This window comes from Arachis hypogaea, chromosome 15 (assembly GCF_003086295.3).
Source record: "Arachis hypogaea cultivar Tifrunner chromosome 15, arahy.Tifrunner.gnm2.J5K5, whole genome shotgun sequence".
In the NCBI taxonomy this organism is placed as follows: domain Eukaryota; kingdom Viridiplantae; phylum Streptophyta; class Magnoliopsida; order Fabales; family Fabaceae; genus Arachis; species Arachis hypogaea.
The window spans coordinates 14796385-14817752 of NC_092050.1; the positions used below are offsets into that span (position 1 = coordinate 14796385).

The 21368-nt window shown below is 35.7% G+C and overlaps 3 protein-coding genes across 3 annotated transcripts; 2 read left to right on the top strand and 1 right to left on the bottom strand.

Annotated features, from left to right (window-relative positions):
• The first annotated feature begins 616 nt into the window (after positions 1-616).
• On the top strand, positions 617-1945 carry LOC112749602 (L-lactate dehydrogenase B-like). Its single transcript, XM_025797896.3, has one exon. It carries the CDS (start codon positions 662-664, stop codon positions 1718-1720), a length of 1059 nt encoding a protein of 352 aa, XP_025653681.1. The 5' UTR covers positions 617-661; the 3' UTR covers positions 1721-1945.
• A 407-nt stretch (positions 1946-2352) lies between these two features.
• LOC140179124 (uncharacterized) lies at positions 2353-2955 on the top strand. The gene has a single exon (XM_072217753.1). The coding sequence runs from the start codon at positions 2353-2355 to the stop codon at positions 2953-2955; it is 603 nt and encodes a 200-aa protein (XP_072073854.1).
• An 8324-nt stretch (positions 2956-11279) lies between these two features.
• Positions 11280-13362, bottom strand: LOC140179125 (uncharacterized). The gene is made up of 5 exons (XM_072217754.1): positions 12891-13362; positions 12625-12734; positions 12235-12242; positions 11909-12145; positions 11280-11595 (listed from the first exon to the last, which is right to left on the bottom strand). The coding sequence occupies exons 1-5, from the start codon at positions 13360-13362 to the stop codon at positions 11280-11282; spliced, it is 1143 nt and encodes a 380-aa protein (XP_072073855.1).
• Between the last annotated feature and the right edge of the window lie 8006 nt (positions 13363-21368).

Genomic DNA, 21368 nt, shown 5'->3' on the forward strand with positions numbered 1-21368 from the left:
AAAAGGTTAGGAACCTATTTGTCCTTTTCTTAAAATTCAAAAATAACCGATTCATTAATACATCCAATAATAATACGACATGTAAATATCTTTACAAAAAGACATTTTACGCATTTATGGGACCATCCCCTAATTAAAAACACAAAATATTTGTAGTGCAAGAGAATTGTATCAAAAGTGGGAACCATGCATGGGAAGAGAAAAGTGAAAGTATTCAAAACTCAAAAGTAATAGCACTTATTATGGAAGAGGAGTGCTAGGGGTCAGTAACTTTTGGTATTTGTAGCCATCAAATAGTCATCAATGATGGATTTAATGGTGTAAGATTGGTGTGAAATTTAATCCAATAGCTCACTTTTTCTTACTGGTTACATGCTGGCCAGAATTTGAAAAAGTTACTGGACCCTAAACTTTTCCATTATGGAAATTAAAGGAGACCTAGAATAATGCATGGAATATGATCCCACCTAAGACGCTGAAAAGTAGCTCCCTCTACCTTTGTCCCCAAGGAAAAAGCAGCCCCAAACTTGTACCCGGATTTCGAACATTCCACAAATCCCAATCCCATTGGGTTATTATAAATGCACCAACACTAGGAAACAAGAGCATAAGCAAGTATCGTTGAAGCAAACACAATCAGAAAAGTGAAGAAATTGAAAAGATGCAGAAGAGCGCTTCATCAGGGGTGTCATTGCTGGGCCCAGGAGGCTTAGACCTAACACACTCCTTCTTCACCTCCATACTCAACTCTGCACCACCCTCTCCCACTAAGCGCCACAACAAGGTCACTGTAGTTGGCGCAGGAAACGTCGGAATGGCCGTAGCCCAAACCATCCTCACTCAGGACCTCGTCGACGAACTCGTCCTCATCGATGCCCTCCCCGACAAGCTCCGCGGAGAGATGCTGGACCTGCAGCACGCTGCCGCGTTCCTTCCACGCACCAAGATCCACGCGTCCACGGAGTACTCCGTCACGGCTGGGTCTGACCTGTGCATCGTGACGGCAGGGGCACGGCAGGTGAGCGGAGAGTCAAGGCTGAACCTGGTGCAGAGGAACGTGTCCCTGTTCAGAAGCATCATTCCCCCTCTGGTTCAGCACTCGCCGGCATGTGTTATTCTTGTGGTTTCGAATCCGGTGGACGTGCTAACATATGTTGCCTGGAAGCTGTCAGGGTTTCCGGCGAACCGCGTCATCGGCTCCGGCACCAACCTGGACTCTTCCCGTTTCCGTTTCCTGATTGCCGATCATCTTGACGTCAACGCTCACGACGTTCAGGCATACATTGTAGGGGAACACGGCGACAGCTCGGTGGCCCTGTGGTCAAGCATCAGCGTGGGCGAAGTTCCGGTGCTAAGCTTTCTTGAGAAACAAGAGATAGCGTACGAGAAAGTGACGCTGGAGAAGATACACAAGGCAGTGATAGGGAGCGCCGATGAAGTGATCCGTCTGAAAGGGTACACATCGTGGGCCATAGGGTACTCTGTGGCTAACTTGGCTCGAAGCATTCTGAGGGACCAGAGGAAGGTGCACCCCGTTTCGGTTCTTGCAAAGGGGTTTCATGGTATCCATGGAGGGGAAGTGTTTCTGAGCTTGCCGTCGCAGCTTGGTAGGGGAGGGGTCATTGGTGTTACCAACATCCATCTGACTCCCAAAGAGGCACAACACCTCAGAGACTCTGCCACCGCCATCCTTGAGGTCCAAAATCAACTTCCAATTTGAACTGCTCCTCATTATATTCAATAGTCGAGGCAGCTCAATTAGCTTCTTTATTTGGTGACTGTTAGTGTTAGGTTATTAGGTTGTTATTTATATAGTTTACAAGTGAATAAAATTTCCTGTATTGTAATATTGCTAGACCAGCAAATACACCCAGCACTCACACCCTTGTATATATAAATATCACATATACAGTACAATAATAGATGATTGAATTCATTTCAATTATTTTCGTTGTTCTTGGATTCAATATGGTATTAGACGCTATCATTTTTTTCTCACCTTCCGTTTTCTTCCTCCTTCAATTTTCTTTCATTTTCTTTCATTTCCTCTGATTCTTTCTCTTCTTCCATTTCTTTTTTTCCTCACTCTCGAACTCTCCCAATAGAGTTGATGAGAACCTAATTTCTCTAAATCAAATTTCATTATTTGAAGAAGTTAGGGTTCCGATCACGAGATCGAGTGTGAGAGACCGTTCTTTACTCAAGAACAAATTTATCCATGGCAGATCCATTTTTCTTGTGTGAAAATGTGTGTCCACTACGGTCTTTCTAATCAATAGAACACCGAGTCCACTCCTCAAGATGAAATCTCCATTTGAGTTGTTATTTGAAAATTCCCCAAATTACAAGGCAATGAAGATTTTTGGATGTCTTGCCTATGCTGCCACAAATACCAGTTCTAGATCAAAATTTGACCCTAGAGCAGATCCAGCCGTATTCTTGGGTTATCCACTTGGCTACAAGGGTTATAAGCTTTACAATGTACGAACCAAACAATTCTTCATATCAAGGGATGTGATATTTCATGAGGACACCATGCCTTTTGCTCAAAGCCCTCATACTCAACTCAGCAATGACATCTTCTATGACTTTGTCCTCCCCAATCCAATATTAGATTCTGAACTGTTGCCTAATGCTCCAACAATTCCAACCGTACATGAGATACCTCAACCATCAACCACAACCAATAATCAATCCCGAATTCTCTCTCTTATAGAAAACCAAATCACACCTTCTACTTCCATCCAACCTAGAAGATCCACCAGGACTAAACGTATTCCTCCCTACCTTCATGACTACATTTGTCATACTAAATCTTCTTACCCGATTTCAAACTTCATTAGCAACCATAGATTGAACCACACTTATCATAATTCCATTTACCAAGCCAACTTTATTCCTGAACCACAATTTTACTATCAAGCAGTAAACATGAGGAATGGAGGGCTACAATGAAAGAAGAACTTGAAGCTTTGGAGGCCAACAACACTTGGAAATTGGTTCCTTTACCACCCACCAAAGTTGCCATAGGATGCAGATGGATTTACAAAGCCAAACTAAAAGCTGATGGCAGTTTAGAAAAGTACAAAGCAAGGTTAGTAGCCAAGGGATACACACAGCAAGCAGGAATCGATTTTAAAGATACCTTTAGCCCTGTAGCTAAAGTCACCACTGTACGAGTTCTGCTAGGCATTGCAGCAGTGCGTAAATGGCATTTAATCCAATTGGACATCACTAATGCATTTCTCAAGGGGGATTTGGATGAAGAGGTATATATGGAAGCTCCAATGGGGCATCCCGAACGCAAGAAAGGCCTTGTATGTAGGCTTACAAAGTCACTTTATGGGCTCCCACAGGCTTCGAGACAATGGTTTCACAAATTCTGCTCAACTCTTAAGCAAAATGGTTTCACTCAATGCAAGAGTGACTACTCCTTGTTCTCAACAGGTTCTGGTGATTCTGAAACCTTCCTATTAGTATACGTAGACGACATCATAATTGCGGGAGCTAACCTTGATATGATGACAAAAGTTCAATTAAAGCTGCAATCCATTTTTAAACTCAAAATATTGGGGGACTTGAAATTCTTTCTAGGCTTGGAACTCGCCAAATCTTCTCAAGGAATTTCACTCACACAGCGCAAGTATACACTCTCTTTACTCGACGACACCAACCTCTTAGACTGCAAGCCGGCAACAGTTCCTATGGATGCCAATCTCAAATTAAGAGCTAAAGAAGATGACCTGATCCCTGATGCTTCTGCTTATAGAAGGCTCATTGGTCGCCTCATGTATCTCACTATCTCCCGGTCAGACATCACCTTTGTTGTCACTAAACTGGCCCAATTCATGTCTGATCCGCAGATGCCTCATTTACAAGCTGCTCACCAAGTATTAAGGTACCTTAAGAATGCACCAGGCCAAGGGATTCTGTTTTCAGCTGCTTCCCAACTTACCTTGTCCATATATTCTGATGCTGATTGGGGTAGTTGCCTCGACACAAGGCGATCAACTACAGGCTACTGTGCCTTTCTCGGTGACTCTCTCATTACTTGGAAGAGCAAGAAGCAGACAGTAGTTTCTAGGAGCTCCACCGAAGCCGAATATAGGTCCATGGCGCATGCTAGCTGTGAGGTTGTTTGGTTAATTGGCTTACTTCAGTTTTTTTGAGTCCAAGTCAATTCGGTCAGGTTATTTTGTGACAACATCTCTGCTCTTCAATTGGCATCGAACCCCACCCTTCATGAGTGATCCAAGCATGTTGAAATTGACTGCCACTTCATCCGTGAGAAGATTGAAGCTGGCACCATCAGATTGATTCATGTACCTACTAAACATCAACTAGCTGATATTCTAACTAAAGCTCTCCCTCCGCCTCAATTTCACTTTCTTATGTCCAAGTTAGGAATTGTATGTTCCTAACTTGAGGGGGGATGTTAGTGTTAGGTTGTTAGGTTGTTATTTATATAGTTCACAAGTGAATAAAATCCCCTGTATTGTAGTATTGTTAGACCAGCAAATACACCCAGCACTCACACCCTTATATATATAAATATCACATATACAGTACAATAATAGATGATTGAATTCATTCCAATTATTTTCGTTGTTCTTGGATTCAATAATGACTTCTGTAGTTATCTCTCTATTATTTTATATGATATTTTGTTTTACTATGTAATAAGAAAAGATGGGTTCTCACCTACCTATTAAATTGGTATAGGAAGAAAAAGTATAGATAAATAATTTTTAATCAGTGAATTTTAAATTACTGTAATTAATAATTATTATTTTTATATTTTAAAAAATAAAATTTAAATAATTATTTATTTATAACAATTAATTAATATAAAATATAATTTAAAAATATTTGTTAGTTTATTATTGATTAAATTCTTATTAATTATGTAACGGGATTAACAAATGTAACGGCTAGAAAGAAAAAGTGAATATGTTGATTTTTTTATTATTCTCTGAAGGTTATAAAAAGTTTTAAAAGGGGGTTGAATCTATGACTTTTTTTTTATTTTGATTAGATTATACCTTTATACCCAACTTTAATCTTGATTTCTGTTTGAATTGTGCAGCAGAAAAATTAACACCAGTCATCACCCATAATTTTGAGGATTTTGGAAGAATGAACTTTGACTGTAAACACATTGATTTCATCATATCATATGAATAAAAAGATTATAAATATAAAGATAAATGGAGCTTACATTAATATACTTCTATATGTGCTTTTTGATTTGCTTAGGCACAGCTTTTCAATTAGTGTACATCAAGGTAATAAAATCACTATTCTTTTCCATTACTTAGGCACTTTTTTTTACCTCTTTTTTCATGGACCATCTTTCTTTGGTTTTAGTTTTCCAAATGAATTCTCGATAGACTCTAACTGACTTAAAGCTTCAATACCCGACAATAATGGTGGAGCTTGCCTATGTTCTACTTTTCCATTAAAAGATCTCTTGTTGGCTCTCCATGGATGATCCTCAGGCTAAATGGCACGATGACTCATGTAGCATATTTTGCGACTATATGTAAGATAGTTAGAACAGCCCCATGGTTACAACAAGCACAAGCTAGCTTTTTTTTTTTGTACTCCAACCAGATAACATTGCGTAAGCTGAAAAATTACTTATTGTCCACATGAGAGCTGTACATTTGGAAGGTTTCAGTTTTTGATGTATCATATGTTTCCACCCCGACCTCCTACAACTCCTTCAACTCCTCAATCAAAGGTTGCAAGTAAATGTCTATATCATTTCCTGGTAACTTTGGTCCAGTGATTAGCAATGACAACATAAAGTACTCCTGTTTCATAGACATCTATGGCCGCAAATTATAAGCCATTAAAACAACAGGCCACGTGTTATGAGATATGCTCATGGTTCGATATGGATTGAATCTGTCACTTGACAAGCCAAGTCTCACATTACGAGGATCGAGAGTAAAGTTTGTATGACGATTGTCAAAGTTCTTCCATGACTGGCCGTCCGTGGGATGCCTTAACTTCTCATCCTTTCTGTGTTCTTCGTCATGTCACCTCATGCTTTTAGTTGTTGCTAAGCATATGAATAATCTTTGAAGCCTAGGATAGGAGAAAGTGTCGCAACTTCTTCACAAGAACAATGTGAGATTTTTTTTTTAAGGCAAAACATCAACTTTAACTATAGGATGCACAATCCAACAAGAAGCGCCACATTTATGACAAGATGTGTCATTCTCGTGCTCTTTCCAGTATAGCATACAATCTTCGGACTTGCATCAATCTTCTTATAGTAAAGACCTAAGTCTCTCACCATAGTTTTGGCTTTATTGAAAGAAGTAGAAACTACAAGAAAAACACTCATTCAAGTACACTTGAAAAGTGTAGCCAAAAATAAAAAAAAATGATGCCTTAGGCTACAGCTACGCTTTCTGGGATACAGCTACGCTTTTTAGGGTGATTCCTATTTAGCCGTTGTCTATTCTCGAAGGCTACGCTTTTCTGTACCAAGGGCTACGCTTTTGGCATTTGGAAATAGGATGCGTTTTTCAAGTGATGCTGTCCAGGACCAAAGGCTACGCTTTTTAGCTTCCAGTTTTACCAGAATAGGCTACGCTTTTCAACGCTACTACATCACCTGTAAATCGTAGCCACATTGTATTCCATGCCTACATTTTATAAGTGTAGCCTTAGGTCCCTCATTTTTTTTGTAAACTATATCTACTATATATAAGTATAGCCTTAAGTTTCTTTTATATATATATATATATATATATATATATATATATTAATACAACATAATAGTTAATATGATTACATGTATAATAATTTTGCATTTTTATTTAAATGAGTTGAATATTATAAAATAAAAATAAATACATAATTATACTAAATAATTTTTTTAAATAATAAAAATTATCTCTAACCAAAATATATTTATAATAATGATCCAAAAGTACTAGAATGAAGTAAATTGTAAAAATTTATACATATCCCACTAAAGTAAGCATAGCCATATCAAAATAACCATAATATCACTTAGAATTTACTACTAATACTCTACAAAAAAAATATATCCTACATACATAAGTATCTTCTAATAAAAGTCATTAGTCAACCATACATGTAAAGATTCTAAACAGTACTCTATCTTAGCCAATAAACCACAATAATAATCAGCTTAATCTTTATTGCTTAATCTTCATTGTTACCCTGCATAATTATATAGAAAAATAGTTAGAAAAATATTCATAATGACATTCGTAATTATAAAAATTAAATGAAATTTTTGTTATATCAAGATTTTAGTATGCAAAAATTATAAAAGTTTTTTTCAGTGCAGCAAGAGCGTTTGAGAAACAAAATGTAAGAATTTAAAGTTTCTGACTAACATGCATGGTGAGATTAGAAAACAGTAATGTTATTTTGTTCAAATCGAAAGCAATATTTCACAAGATTTTCCCACTTGAGCTTGCAATGAAGGGAACACGTAGACATAGTAAACCAGGAAAGCATATACCAAAAAAAAAATAACATGGTCACGGCAAAAGAGGTGAATTCAAGGAATTATGCATTATCTTGTTTCATTCAAACCATGAAAATATACAGGTGTTTCTTTCTTCCATTTCCTTTAACACAATCCTGATATGTCCCTATAGCACTGTTCATGCACTAATTAACCAAACTTTCACACTTAAATTAGATATAGGGACAAATTCATATGTACCAAGTGCACAAAATCAGAAATACAACAACCAAAATTGCACAAACAAATTTCAGCCATAACAATACAACTTCGGTGTTAATAAAGCCAACAAACATATGATTTTCAGCCATAGCAGTTAATGTAAATGAAAGCAAAAAACTATGGAACAAGGAATAGATAAGGACATACCACATCTAAGTTCGGAAAATGAGTTGATCCATGGCCGCTATTCACATCAATCGGAGACGGTTGGGCGTCTTATAATAAAGCTTCTAGTTCTTCTGGCCTCATTCCAGGTTCCGATCGCTGTAGTATTAACTTGACCATATTTCGCAACCCATGAATCTCTTCCTCTTGTTTTTTCTGTTTGGCCTCCATATGTCCAAGTTTATCCTTCAGATTGGACATTTCCTCTTTGTGCTGATTCTTGATTTCATTAATTTCAGCATGTTTTTTACATCACTTTTTGTCAAAGATCTTCCATACAACCTTACCCGACCTGGTTGTTCTTTCCCGAATAAGGCCTCAAATGCTTCCTCTTCTGTTTCACCAGCAGCTTGGCAGTGTTGGATGTCTTTTTGCATAGAAGAAACATTTAAAATTGAATTAGTTACCATATCCTAAATTTGAAATGTAATTATGAATGATTCAATGAACTCTTACAACAGCAGTTTGTGTTTCCTCATCCACTTCTTTCCTCTTCCAACCTGTTCGGGTAGCAATGAACATCTCAAACCTTTTTGGTTTCTCGTTTGTTTCCTTTGTCGCTCGCTGCGAAACAAGATCTTCATTCAATTTATGCAAACATAAATCTTAATAAATATAAATATGCTCTTTCATATTAAAGAATTTTACCATAGCCACTCGTACTCTTCCGAAATTAATTGGCCCCATGCGATGTGGAAACTTCTGTTTTTTCTTGTGTTGCTTGTTTCTTTGACTTATTGACTGGAAGTGAATAAAAAGTTAGCATACAATTACTAACACGTGTAGCATAATGAATTGGGAAAATCTACTAGCAAGGCTGCATTATTAAGCTAAAGCACTGAAAAATATGTGACATTCACTCGTAGAATATTATCCCTGCCTTTAAAAATTATATAAAAAAAACTAGTGCAGCCAAGACAATAACAAAGAATATCATATAAGATTCCCGTGAAACCAGTGACGAAAATTGGATAGAATCTTAGACTTCAAACAAACAAGTTCACAAAATATTCATGGTAACAGCGCAAATTGAAATCACTAAGCAAGAAATGCAAATGAACTTCATCAGATTAGCAACCAGAGATGAACGATTAAAAGATTCAAGCATCAGATCTATTCATCTATCTCGACAGAAGATGAAGCTTCATAAAAAAGAAACGTGAATTACGAGCACAAACCGAAATAAGCATGTGTAGTTCAACTTCCAAAATGACATCGCAGAGCCACAAAACGACAGCAGTCAAAAGCACAGAAAACAAAAACCGATAAAAAAAATAAAGCATGGATAAAATTCAGATCTGTAACCATCGTAGTCCATTTAGTAAAACAGACAACAACCGTTTGGCAGCTATAAAATGCTAAACATCAAAGAAACCAAAGAGAAGAAAGATGAAGGAGTCGAACCACATGTTAGAAACAAAGCATACACATGAAAATTCAACATATACAGTCTTTTACCTGGATTAGAGGATGACTCCAATAATAGATCAATTTTATGAATCCACTTTCTGGTACTTGTGGGGGTCGATTCTTCACCATATCTTCAATAGTATCATAGGGAACGAAGTGCTTCTGCTTAATCTTTCCTTTGAACCGCTTCCAAGCATCTCGAATCGCTTGCATTACCCACTTTTCTCCATTGTCTGGGAGGATAAACTTGGTCTGCATGATTATAAGTAATTGTTATATGCTCTTGTGCTGAATAAAAAAATCGAAGTCAATAATTACCAAGTGTCTTATGTTAACATAGTCCCACATGAACTTCTTAGCTTTAGGAGGAACAGCATGCCAACTAGTGTACAAAAGACTGACAAATCTTTTATTTCTTCCAATAGTGCCAACAAAACTAGTTAAATTAGAAACACTTTGGTCGGTTGGTCCTACGGGCTGTCCAATATCAAAAGTGACTTCTTCCCGCTGTTCCATAGTCCTTGCAAGTTGTTTTTCCATGAGTTTTCTTCTTCTTTGTTTCTTCTAGTTTCATTCATTAGGAAAGAGATTAAGGACTAATTAGTGATGCTAATTGAAAAAAGAAGCATTATAATTTACAAGAGAAGATAGAAAAATAGCAAAACAGTACCTTCTTCATCATCAATGTCCTCCATCACATGTTGATAATAGTCTTTATCAAGTGCCATGCTTTCTTCCCCGTCCTCACTTAGTTCAGTGCTCGGTCCTTCAATTTCCACGTCTATCCCATTTTCCTTTAAGAATTCGCCAATTGTTGTAGCCTTTACTCCTGGCATCCTCTTACCCTTTCTTGATATTCCTTGCTCCAACATTGCACTTTCATTTTGTGGGGTAGTTTCAAGAGTAGGCAAAGTTGTGTCATCTTGCCCTGTTTGAGTCTCCTCATCTGTGAGTTGAATATTCTGCTGCTGCCCTTGGTTGATTGTGAGTTGAATAGAACTTGGACAACTCCGCTCTTGGCTTACACTTGTTGGCACGTTGCTGTTCCTTTTACGAATTGCTTTGAGCTTCCTTGTAAGTTCATCTGCCTCCATGTTTGTAGGCTTAGACTTCTTCAAGCCTTGTGTTGATTTTCCACCCTGCACTCCATTCTTGACTTTCTCAGCAGTAGGCACATTCAATAGCTCCTTTCTTTTTTTATTTTCTGACTGTTGCGAAGAAATCTTTGGCTGTACTTCCAAGGCAGTAGGCATGAAATTAGTCCCTTTGCTAATAGAATAGAATGTGATTTGCAAATGACTAAAATCCAAATTCTTTGAAATGGATTTCTTCTGCCCTTCGGTTGCATGCATCTCCAATTGACTTTCTGGTTCATCCACCCTTCACTCAGATTTCTCCTTGTCATTAGCACCTGCAGCTTCCATTTCATATTTCTTGCGTTCAATTACAATCCTTTGTCTCTTAGCCTCAAATTGTCTAAGCAAATTCTTGCTTGATGTAGCTTTAAGATCAATAAATTCCTTATTCCTACACAAATAAATTAGTTAAGTAGAGTCAATATACCCATCAAAATCAATATAAAAAAAATGTAAGAGACTGACAAATTAACAAAAAAATAAGTATTACTTACAAATAAAAAGGTGAAGAAGAAAACTTAAGTATACATATGTACATATTAAGTAATAAATTGCTTAGGATGACCCATCAGAATCAGAATCTCCAATGAAGTCTGCCTCATATTCTTGGGCAGAAGTCACTTGGGGAATTGTTTCAATAACTGTGGGTCGTAAATTAGTCCTCTCCAGAATAAGTTCACCATCATCAGCTGGTATGGCAGGGCTCATTATACGCTCGTGTTGTTCATTATAGTGTGTTTGACGGGCCTCAAACTCAGATTCGTCGCTTGATTTAAATAAGTCTCTTGGGACAGTTTCCATACATAATGTTTGTTGTGTTCATATGGATCTTACACATAAAAACACTGATGTGCTTGAGATGCTAGTATGAAATGTTCATTCTGGAAGCATTTCTTATAGAAGTGAACAAATGTAAGACCATACTTATCTTTCCCAGCATCATACCACTTACACCGAAATAAGACAACCTTAAAACGCCCAAAATAGTCTAACTCTACGATCTCAAACAACCTGCCATAATAAGCTACATTGTCTTGGATTATTGGACTTTTATCTTTAACACTTGCAAAGCTTGAAGTTAAAGCAGTTAATGTGACACCACTATTTTGTGTTTTTCTCCTTGCCTCACGCTCCACAGTGTGAAACCTGTATCCATTAATTACATATCCAGAAAATCTTCTTGCAACAGAGCTTGGACCTCAAGATAATTCTTTTAGCCAAAAAGGCACATTTGGATCCCTCGCACGAGTTTCAAACCACTGCACGAACGTTTGGTTGTGAACTTTTGCTTTTCTCCATTTCGTTCCCTGCTAATTGTTAACCTCTTCCTCATGCTCTCTATAATTAATAATAGTTAGGTTTGATCTAAAAAATATGAGTGAACTTGATCGGAATAAAAATAAGTTTGATTAAGTTACCTAACATAATTTGTGACTTCTTCACAATTGTGTATACATACACATGGGCTTGAGCACTTGATATGTCATCTAGATTAATTGGTTCAGCATTTCCCATGCCTAATGAACGACCTTTGTTAGAAAACAACTTTGATGGCACAACTTCGTCTTCGCTAGGATCATCATCATTCCGAGGCCGCTTATTAAGTCTTGTTTGCACACCTCCATGCAAGTATCTTGAGCAGAAAGTTAAGCACTCTTCAGCTAGATATGCCTCTGCAATAGAACCTTCGGGACGACTTTTATTGCGAACATATGACTTTAATATACACATATACCTTTCTGGAGGATACATCCAATGAAACTGCATCGGACCACCCAATCTCACCTCATTTGCTAAATGAATGGGAAATGAACCATTATGTCACAAAAACTAGGGGGAAAGATCCTCTCAAGGTGGCATAATGTCTCCACAATCTCTAACTCCAGTAGATCTATCTCTTCCAGTGTGATAAACTTTTTGCATAAGTGACAAAAAAAAGGAACTTAGTCGAATCAACGGAATGGCCACATGATGATCAAGAAGGATACTTTTAATCGGTATTGGTAGTAAATAGTGAAGCATAAAGTGAGCATCGTGGGTCTTATACCCAGAAACTTTTTTTTCTCTTAGATGTACACAACATGATATATTCGAAGCACTACCATCAAGTAGTTTTGTTGTTTTCAAAACACCACAAAAAACTGACTTCTCTGCAGCAGTCATAGAAAATCATGCCTTTGCCAACTTTGTTCTGTTGCCATTATTCACCTCCTTTGGTTGAAGATTTTTCCAGATACCCAAATCTTTTAAGTCATATCGAGCATTCAAATGGTCCTTTGTCTTGCCTGGGATATCCAAGAGAGTTCCAATTACACTGTCAAGTATGTTCTTCTCTATGTGCATGACATCTAAGTTGTGATGCAGCGGATTCTTGTGCCAGTAAGGCAATTCAAAGAAAATTGATCCTTTTTTCCAATTCCATGGGAAACTATTTCATGTACTTTGCTTCTTCCCAAAGACATTCTCACTATTTTGTAGCATCTCAAAAATTTCAATTCCTTCTATAACAGGTGGAGGGAGTCTTAATTCCTGCTTCCCATTAAAAGACCTAGTATTAGTTCTCCATGGATGATCCATGGGTAAAAAGACACGATGGTCCATATAAACTATCTTCCGACTATGTTTTAGTTGTAAGCTACAGGTATTTTTGTTGCAACAAGGGCAAGCCAATTTTCTCTTTGTACTCCACCCAGACAACATAGCATAAGCAGGAAAATCGTTGATTGTCCACAAAAGAGCTGCTCGCATTTGAAAGGTCTCATTCTTTAACGCATCATAAGTTTCGACCTCTATTTCCCACAACAACTTCAAGTCTTCGATCAATGGTTGTAGATACACATCAATGTCTTTACCAGGTGACTGTGGCCCAGGAATAGGCAAAGAAAGCATACAATATTTGGGTTTCATGCACATCTACGGAGGCAAGTTGTATACCATCAACATCACGGGCCACGTGCTCCATGAAATGTTTATGCTACGAAATGGATTGAACCCATCACTTGACAAGCCTAGTCTAATATTGCGTGATTCTTTTTCAAATTTTTCATCCATTTCATCAAGGTTCTTCCATGCCAAGCCATCAGCAGGATGCTTTAACGTCCCATCTTTTACGCGCTCCTCATCATGCCACCTCAGACTAGCTGCCGTCTTTGAGCACATAAATAATCTCTGAAGTCTTGGAATTATAGGAAAGTATCTCAGAGTCTTTGCAGGAATAGGATGACCTTTCTTGTCAGGTTGGTTCTCGCTATTATCACTAGAATCTTCAGTATATCGAGAAGTTTCACACACATGACATTGTTTTTCATCCTTTAGTTCTTTTTTATACAGGAGCCAATCATTAGGACAATCATCAATTTTTTAATAATCCAGACCTAAATCTCTTATCATAACCTTTGTCTTATGGAAAGATGAAGGTAAGTTAATGTCAGGCATTGCCTCTTTCAATAGCTCAAGAAGTAAAGTGAAGGAGGCATTGCTCTAACCATGCAAACACTTTAACAAGTACAGATGGATGGTAAAAGATAATGTAAAAAATTTCTTGCAACCCGGGTATAATTATTGACTTGCCCCATCTATTAAATTGTAAAACTTTTTAGCCTCTTCATTTTGACCTACAGTAACACCCTCAGCATGAGATACATCTCCAAATGCATCATTAAGCAGTCTTTCGATGTCATCGCGTGCACCTTCTTCATCATCCGTGTCATCGTCAACCACCATCAGGATTGTCCATCCCCATGATTAATCCATGTTTTAATTCCCTTAACAAATCCGTCGGCTACTAAATGGTCAAATACCACATCTCTTCTATACCAATTAATGTTACAACACCTCTTACAAGGACATTGAATTTGTCGTTCGTCCAGTTCTCCCTCGGAGTATGTAAAGTCTAAAAAACTAATAACACCATTGATATACTCTTCGCTATACCTCAGTAGATCCATCCAATCCTTTGGCATATCACAAAACCTAATCGATAATTATTAAATTTTTTAGGAGGAAAATTTATAAGGGTCGCAGAGTGAAGATAACAAGAATAGAGGAGGAAGGGTGTTATTCGCTATAAAGGGAATGGGCAATGAAAAGGACTTTCAAAGCCTTGTAATTAGGTTAGGAAATAGTTTCTAGTCTTAGAAGTAATTCTCTAGAAACCCATTGAGGTAAAAAAAAATAAAGAGAAACATATAATTTATAGTACAAATATAATAAGTTAAATTGGAACTTCAAAAACTTACAAAACAAAAGAATTAAAGTATGCATTGTACCTTGCCATGACAAGATCAACGTTTTGACAAAATCTGCTTGGAAGACCTTAACCAAAAACTTCCACCTTCAATCTTGCTCAATGCAAACAAAAAACAAAGTCAATTTTTTAATAATATTTTTGCAACCATTCATAAGAAACTCAAACGCAAATTATAATAATATTTTTGCAATCCTGCAGTTGCTATATAAAATTTTAGGAGGGAGTTTTTTAAAATAAAAAATATAAATATTTAATCAAAAAATTTTATTATCAGATTTAAGTAAAAGCATTTTACAAATGAATAGTAAGTTAAAAATTAAAATTATTACTAGAAGCATGAAAGTAAAAGCATTTTAGGTTTGTTTATCGAGATTCTAGAATTAATCCATGTATTAAATTATTCTTAACAGTTAGCACAACATTGCTACTAGCTCAAACAACTAAACCAAAATAACTGTAAAAATTACAGATAAAAAAAAATTGTAATTGCCATATGCAACCATTTAACCATAAATTCAGTACAATCATCATTTAGCAAGAATTAAATTGATATAATCAAACAAATTTGGGATCCAGCAACAGCAGCAACAACTAAATCATTCAAGAGATAACAGCAAAACAACAAAATAGGGCAAGTAAAAGAAAAGACAACCTAAAAGGAGGTAGAAATTAGGGCAGAACCGGATAGCACAGGGCAGAAGAGCAGCAGGCGGAATTGAAGAAGGCAAAAGGCAAGTTGTGGTCCTCGTGGTGTAAGTTAAGGGTGTTCAACAGCCAGGTGAACTTGGAACCGGCGATGGAGTTCACAGCTCAGAGGCTGCGAAACAGAGGAGTGGCGGCAAAGACAGCAGACGCTGGTGGTGCTGGGTGAGCAGTAAGAAGCAGTTAGAAGATGATGACAATAGAAAAATCACAGTATAGAAATCATAGTAACAACCTAAATAGAAAATCATAGTAAAAACAAAAAAATAGAAAAAGAAAAATAACAGAAACATGAATCAACTAATAGAATCAACCAACAGAATAGAATCACAGTAATAACAAGTTAACTATGATAATTAAAAAAGAAAACTCAAGTAATAACAACATAAATTAGAGATGTAATTAAGATTCTGCTTGAAAGGGTACCAAAAATTTTTAATCAATCCCACTTGAAAGATACAAGATTCTGCAAAACCATTATTTTTCAATGTGTATATTTATAAACCAATTTGCAGAAACTGGTTTCACATTCTAATGCGAAAGAAACCAAATTTACTCATAGAAATTAATTTTCATGAATTGAAATTTAAAAGACGAAACTGAATCATAGGTAAAATCTGAGAAAGCAAATATAAAGTACTAAAAAAAATAACTAAACGAAAAATTAAATAATTTAAAATATGTATACACCTAAGAACTCAATTAAAATAATCTAACAAAAAACATAAAGCAGTTTATTCATGAGATGAGATTCACAACCTATGAAAATTGACTATTCATAAGTTTGGCATATAATGTCAACAGTACGAAAAACAATCAGCTTATTGATAAACATAACAAAAAAATGTGATCATCAAAATAAGGCCTAAATAGTCAGAAACACAGGTATAGAAAATGACCTAAATATAAGTTAATAAAACAAGACATATGCACAAAATTTACAATGTATACTCATTATTCAAATAAGGCTATAATGGGCAGCATAAAATTCCACCTCATCACTCAAATAACTAACATCCTTTCATTAAGTAGGCCACATATAGAATATGACAGTTACCATTCTACCAATATACATATATATTGAGAGTAATATGAAAGAAATTTCATGGAAAAAAATAGAACAAGATTTCTTTCAAAGCACAACTAAGTTATATTTGGTTGCACAATGAAAAACATAATTGATTAATTCTAGTCAAACTCAAATGAATACATAATTATAAAACCTTGAACAGATCACTATCACCAAGGTAACATTCAACTCACACCATCAAACAAATTAAACAAGTACTACCAATTTAATAGGGTAAGGGCTTTCAAATCATTACACACAAGAGGGGAAACTTCAAATTATGCATGCAACCACGATAATGGAGCTGAGAAATGAGAAGTTACCTGGCTTACTGAGCAAACGCTATATTTTCTGTTGAGATCAAAGAGCCACAGAGAGAGAGAGAGAGTGATCAAAACAATCCACAAAAATCCAATAACTAAAATCTTAAGGGAAAAAATGAAGAAGAAAGAGTTCGAACTAAAATTCGATTCAAGCTAAGATCAGAAGGAAAAAAAAAGGGCTTTCGTAATTGAAACCCCAATTCACCATTGAACACTTTCAAAGTTTCGTAATTCTTTTTTCTTTTTGTGGTCATCATCACTGAAGTTGAGCTACGTAAGGTGAAAAAGGAAGGGATTTGATCTTAGCCCATTCAAGCATATCTCCCTTTCAGGGCTAAGTTGAGCTACGTAATGAGAAAATAGACAAGTTGTATATTAAATCAGAATTCACAAACCCTAAAATACCACACATCTTCATCAACAACATCATGCATGTTATCAAATCACAGTTCACAAACCCATATTTCACATATTAAAACCCCCAAATTAAAACCCCTAAAATCGGAACCCTAAACCTCTGAAATTTCAGAACCAAATAGAAATCAATACATACATATTCAATGATGTGAACACAGAGAAGACAATGATGAGAAGCACGGAGATGACAATGGTGAGGGCGGCGCAGCGACGATTACTGGAGAACGGCACAGCGACGATTACTGGAGAAGAGAAATGGTCAGTGCAGTGGTGACAATGGCAAAGGTGATGAGTGTCGATGGTGAATGGTAAGCGGTGACTAGCGGTGAGTGGTGAGTGGTGAGCTGGTCAGCGCAGCGATGTGATGAGTGGTGAGTGGTGACTGGGTGGCGACAGTCAACGGCGTGGTGAGAAGGCGAAAGTGAGGATGAGTGTCGTAGGTGATGAGTGTTGAAGGTGAGAATGGCGAAGATGAGGGTTGTTGAGCAAGAAAAGGTTGGCGAAGGTGAGCTGATGAGGTTGTGCGCGTATTGAAGGTGAGAGGGTTAAGTCGTGCGCGTAAATTGAAGGTGAGAGGATTACGTTGGAGGGAATTGAAAGGAGAATAAAAATTTCACTAAGTGTTAGGATTTGGCCCTACATACATTAGGCATTACTTTTGAAGCGCACCCAAAACATAATAAATAAGTTACTCTTTAAAAGCGTTCCCTTTGATACAAAAAGTGAACTCATAGATATCAACCTACGGCTACGCTTTATAAGTGATTTCTATAATACCTAAGGCTACACTTTTTAAATGATGCCACAATTGTGTATTCTTTTCTCTTATAAAAAGGCAACATGGAGAAAAGCGTAGCCTATTCTATGAATAGGCTACGCTTTTCAAATGTAGCTTAAAAAAATTATGGCTGAATGGGTATTTTTCTTATAGTGATAAATATTCAAGTTAGGAATAGCCTCTTTTAGCAACTCCAAGGGAGAATTAAAAGAGGCATTACCCCACCCATGTTGACACTTTAACAAGTATAATCGGATGGTGAAAGACAGCGTAGAAAGTCTCTTGCAATCGAGATATAGTTCTTTGCTAGCCTCTTCAACCAAGTTATAGAATTTCTTTACATCTCTATTCATACCTTCTTTTATTCCTTCCACTTGTGCCACATTCCTAAATCTATCATTCAACAAGGCGTCCATGTCGTCATACGAGTTACTCTTACTCTCACTATCACTATCACTATCGCTATTGCTATCAACATCCATGCCGACTACGCTTTTCCCACGATGAATCCATCTTGTATAACCATTAACAAATCCAAAGGCAATTAAATGGATATAAATTATTTTTCTTTAGTGCCACAAGAAATTATAACACTTTGCACAAGGGCATAAGATTTTCTCTCCTTGCAAGTTTCCGATAGAGTAAGCTTAATCTAAAAAGTCATTGACACCATTACTAAACTCAATTTTATCTCTCGATAAACTCATCCAATCTTTTTCTAAGTCTTGAAAAAATCTAATTATTCATATATTGTTACTACTATTTAACCAAGCATGTAAATAATAATGTTCATGCATATTAAGTATATAAATTCATCAAATGGCACACAACAATATTATTATTAAAATTAAAAAAGAATTATGTTGCTTATCCAAAAATAGAGTAAATATCAAAAGACATTCAATATGAAAAGAAAAACTACACAAAGATACATAATATACATATGAAAGCATACATGTATAAACAAGATAAAAAACTTACGGGATCATGGCTCAACAAATTGCAATCTTCAAGTTCTAGAATGTCCACCAATATTCTTCAAACTCTTCTGAAGCAATCTTTCTCTATAAAAGAATAAAGAATAAAATTTATATTATTTTTTATGAACTATTTAACTCAATCAAAGTGGCCAACAGAATAAACAAACAAAAAAAATAATCGATTCTATATGAACTGGTTAACTCAGCAAATTACGAAAATTAACCATTTTATAATTTACATTAAAAATGAAGAAATTAAAGAAAAAAAAGATCATAATAATTATTAGTGCTGTCCTTTTACGAAATTATTATTCTAATTGGAAGTACGTTAGAAACTGCAAATGATGGCTACTTTAATTTCAAAAGTTATACATATAAATTCTAATGCCTTTTTCAATTTTTGAGAACAGATCGATGATGAATTCTAAGAACTCCACTAACCTGAGTTTTTTCAAAAATCCTGTAAACTAGAAGTCATGACAAGGGTACTTGTTACAAAAAAATGAAAATCATGTCAAGTACTCATACAAAATGCAGAACCAGAATAAAAAACTAGCAGCAATATCAGACACAAACAAAGTTAAAAAAAATCAATTTAACACCTTACTCCTTTCAAACAACTTTCTAAAATGCCTCTAAACATAATACATTATAAAAGTAGTAAATTAGAGCGACTGAATCATCGAAAATGCATGTGAGGCTATGTGCTTGTTTGGGTGCTATTAAATCGATGAAAAAATATCTTTTTATTTTTTATCGTGTTTGGCAAATTTCTAATAGTAAAAGTAAAAACAATAGAAAAAAAACTTTTTTGAGAAACTAAAATTTACATCTTTTTTAAAATATATTTTTTTCTTAAAAAAGATATTTTTCACATAATAAATTAACAAAAAGTACTTTTATCTTAATTTACCTAAATATAGTTGATAGATAAAAAGATCTTTTTACATGAGATATTCAAACATAAAATCACTTTTATTTTTATAAAAAATCTTTTAAAAGAATATCATTTAAAAAAAAGATCTTAATTTTGCGAGAATGGCGCCGAAACAAACCCTATAACAACAATAAAATTAAAGTTAGAGGTGTCATTTATAAGTATCAACATAAGAAATTTTTTTCCCAAAAATACCGAAAAGCCAAGCCAAATTAAAGACGAGGTTTAATAAAAGGATCCCGCTAGGGAAACAATGAAATATGTATACAATAGCTACAATGGGCTGTTTATTAAGCCCAATTAAAATTAAAACAGAAAATTAACCCATCAATAACCCTAATTCTCTTATACCTGTTTAATTTACCATACCACTCAATTTTTTGATATTTTCAATTTCTCCCCAAAATCCCAAGGACGCTGGTTGACGCCGTTTCCCTCCCCCGTCAAAACCCTCCCCGTCGCTGAACATCCCCAAAGAACCGTGAGCGCCGCAACCTGCAACCCTCCCAGTCGCTGAAGAGGAATGAATTCTTGAATGTGTCTTTTGTGTCATTTAATCGCATGCCATTTGGTGAAGGATTTCTCCTTTGCGTTGATACAATCAAGATTATTGAGGACCACTAGAAGTATATATGCCCTTCTAATTATTGCCATTCCCATGGAATTCCTTTAGTTTATTTAATTTCTTAACAACCCCTTAATTCTTCGCTGCCTTTATCTTCTTTTAATTCCCTTGCTCATTCATGTATATATGTATATATATTAGTTAAGAAAGAATAATATTGTGTTTATATGAATTAGATGTATTTAATTTAATTGAGCAAAGAAAAGAGCCAACATATAGGCAAAGATTCCTGAAAATAATGCAAACATCTCTTCTCTTTTAGGATTTGAGCACGCTTCCACCCTCTTCACTAACTTGTTTCTTTTGGGGCGCATAGATTGATTCACACTAAAAAATTCAGTAGGATCATCTATCTATATCTCTCCCCAATTGTTTATTTTAATTTGTGCAAACCTGTTATTATATCTTCGTTACATTATATCTCTTTCTTCTAATTTTTATGCCTAGTTGATGGATTGTGTGAAAGTAGTTAACATTGATGATTGTTGAGGTTGTAATAGATGGCTGTGCTCCTCCTCTTTTTATGTTTGTAATATTCGTACGCATTTTGGATGGTCGCTTTAATAGGGTAATGGATGGTTGGTGTATATCATAGACATTGACCTTATTTATTTGGATCATTACTTAATTTTTGTGGTTGGACAGTTGGATTTCGTATTCGCTGCTATGACTTCATGAATTTGTTTTTTTTATCTTAATTATGGATGGTGACAAAAGAGAATTTTTGAGGTTTGATCTTTATATATCGTCCATAACATAGCAGATATAAGAAAAAGGCTATAATCTTTTAGGCCAATATTTTATTATGAGACTCAATACATCATCATAATATTTTATTA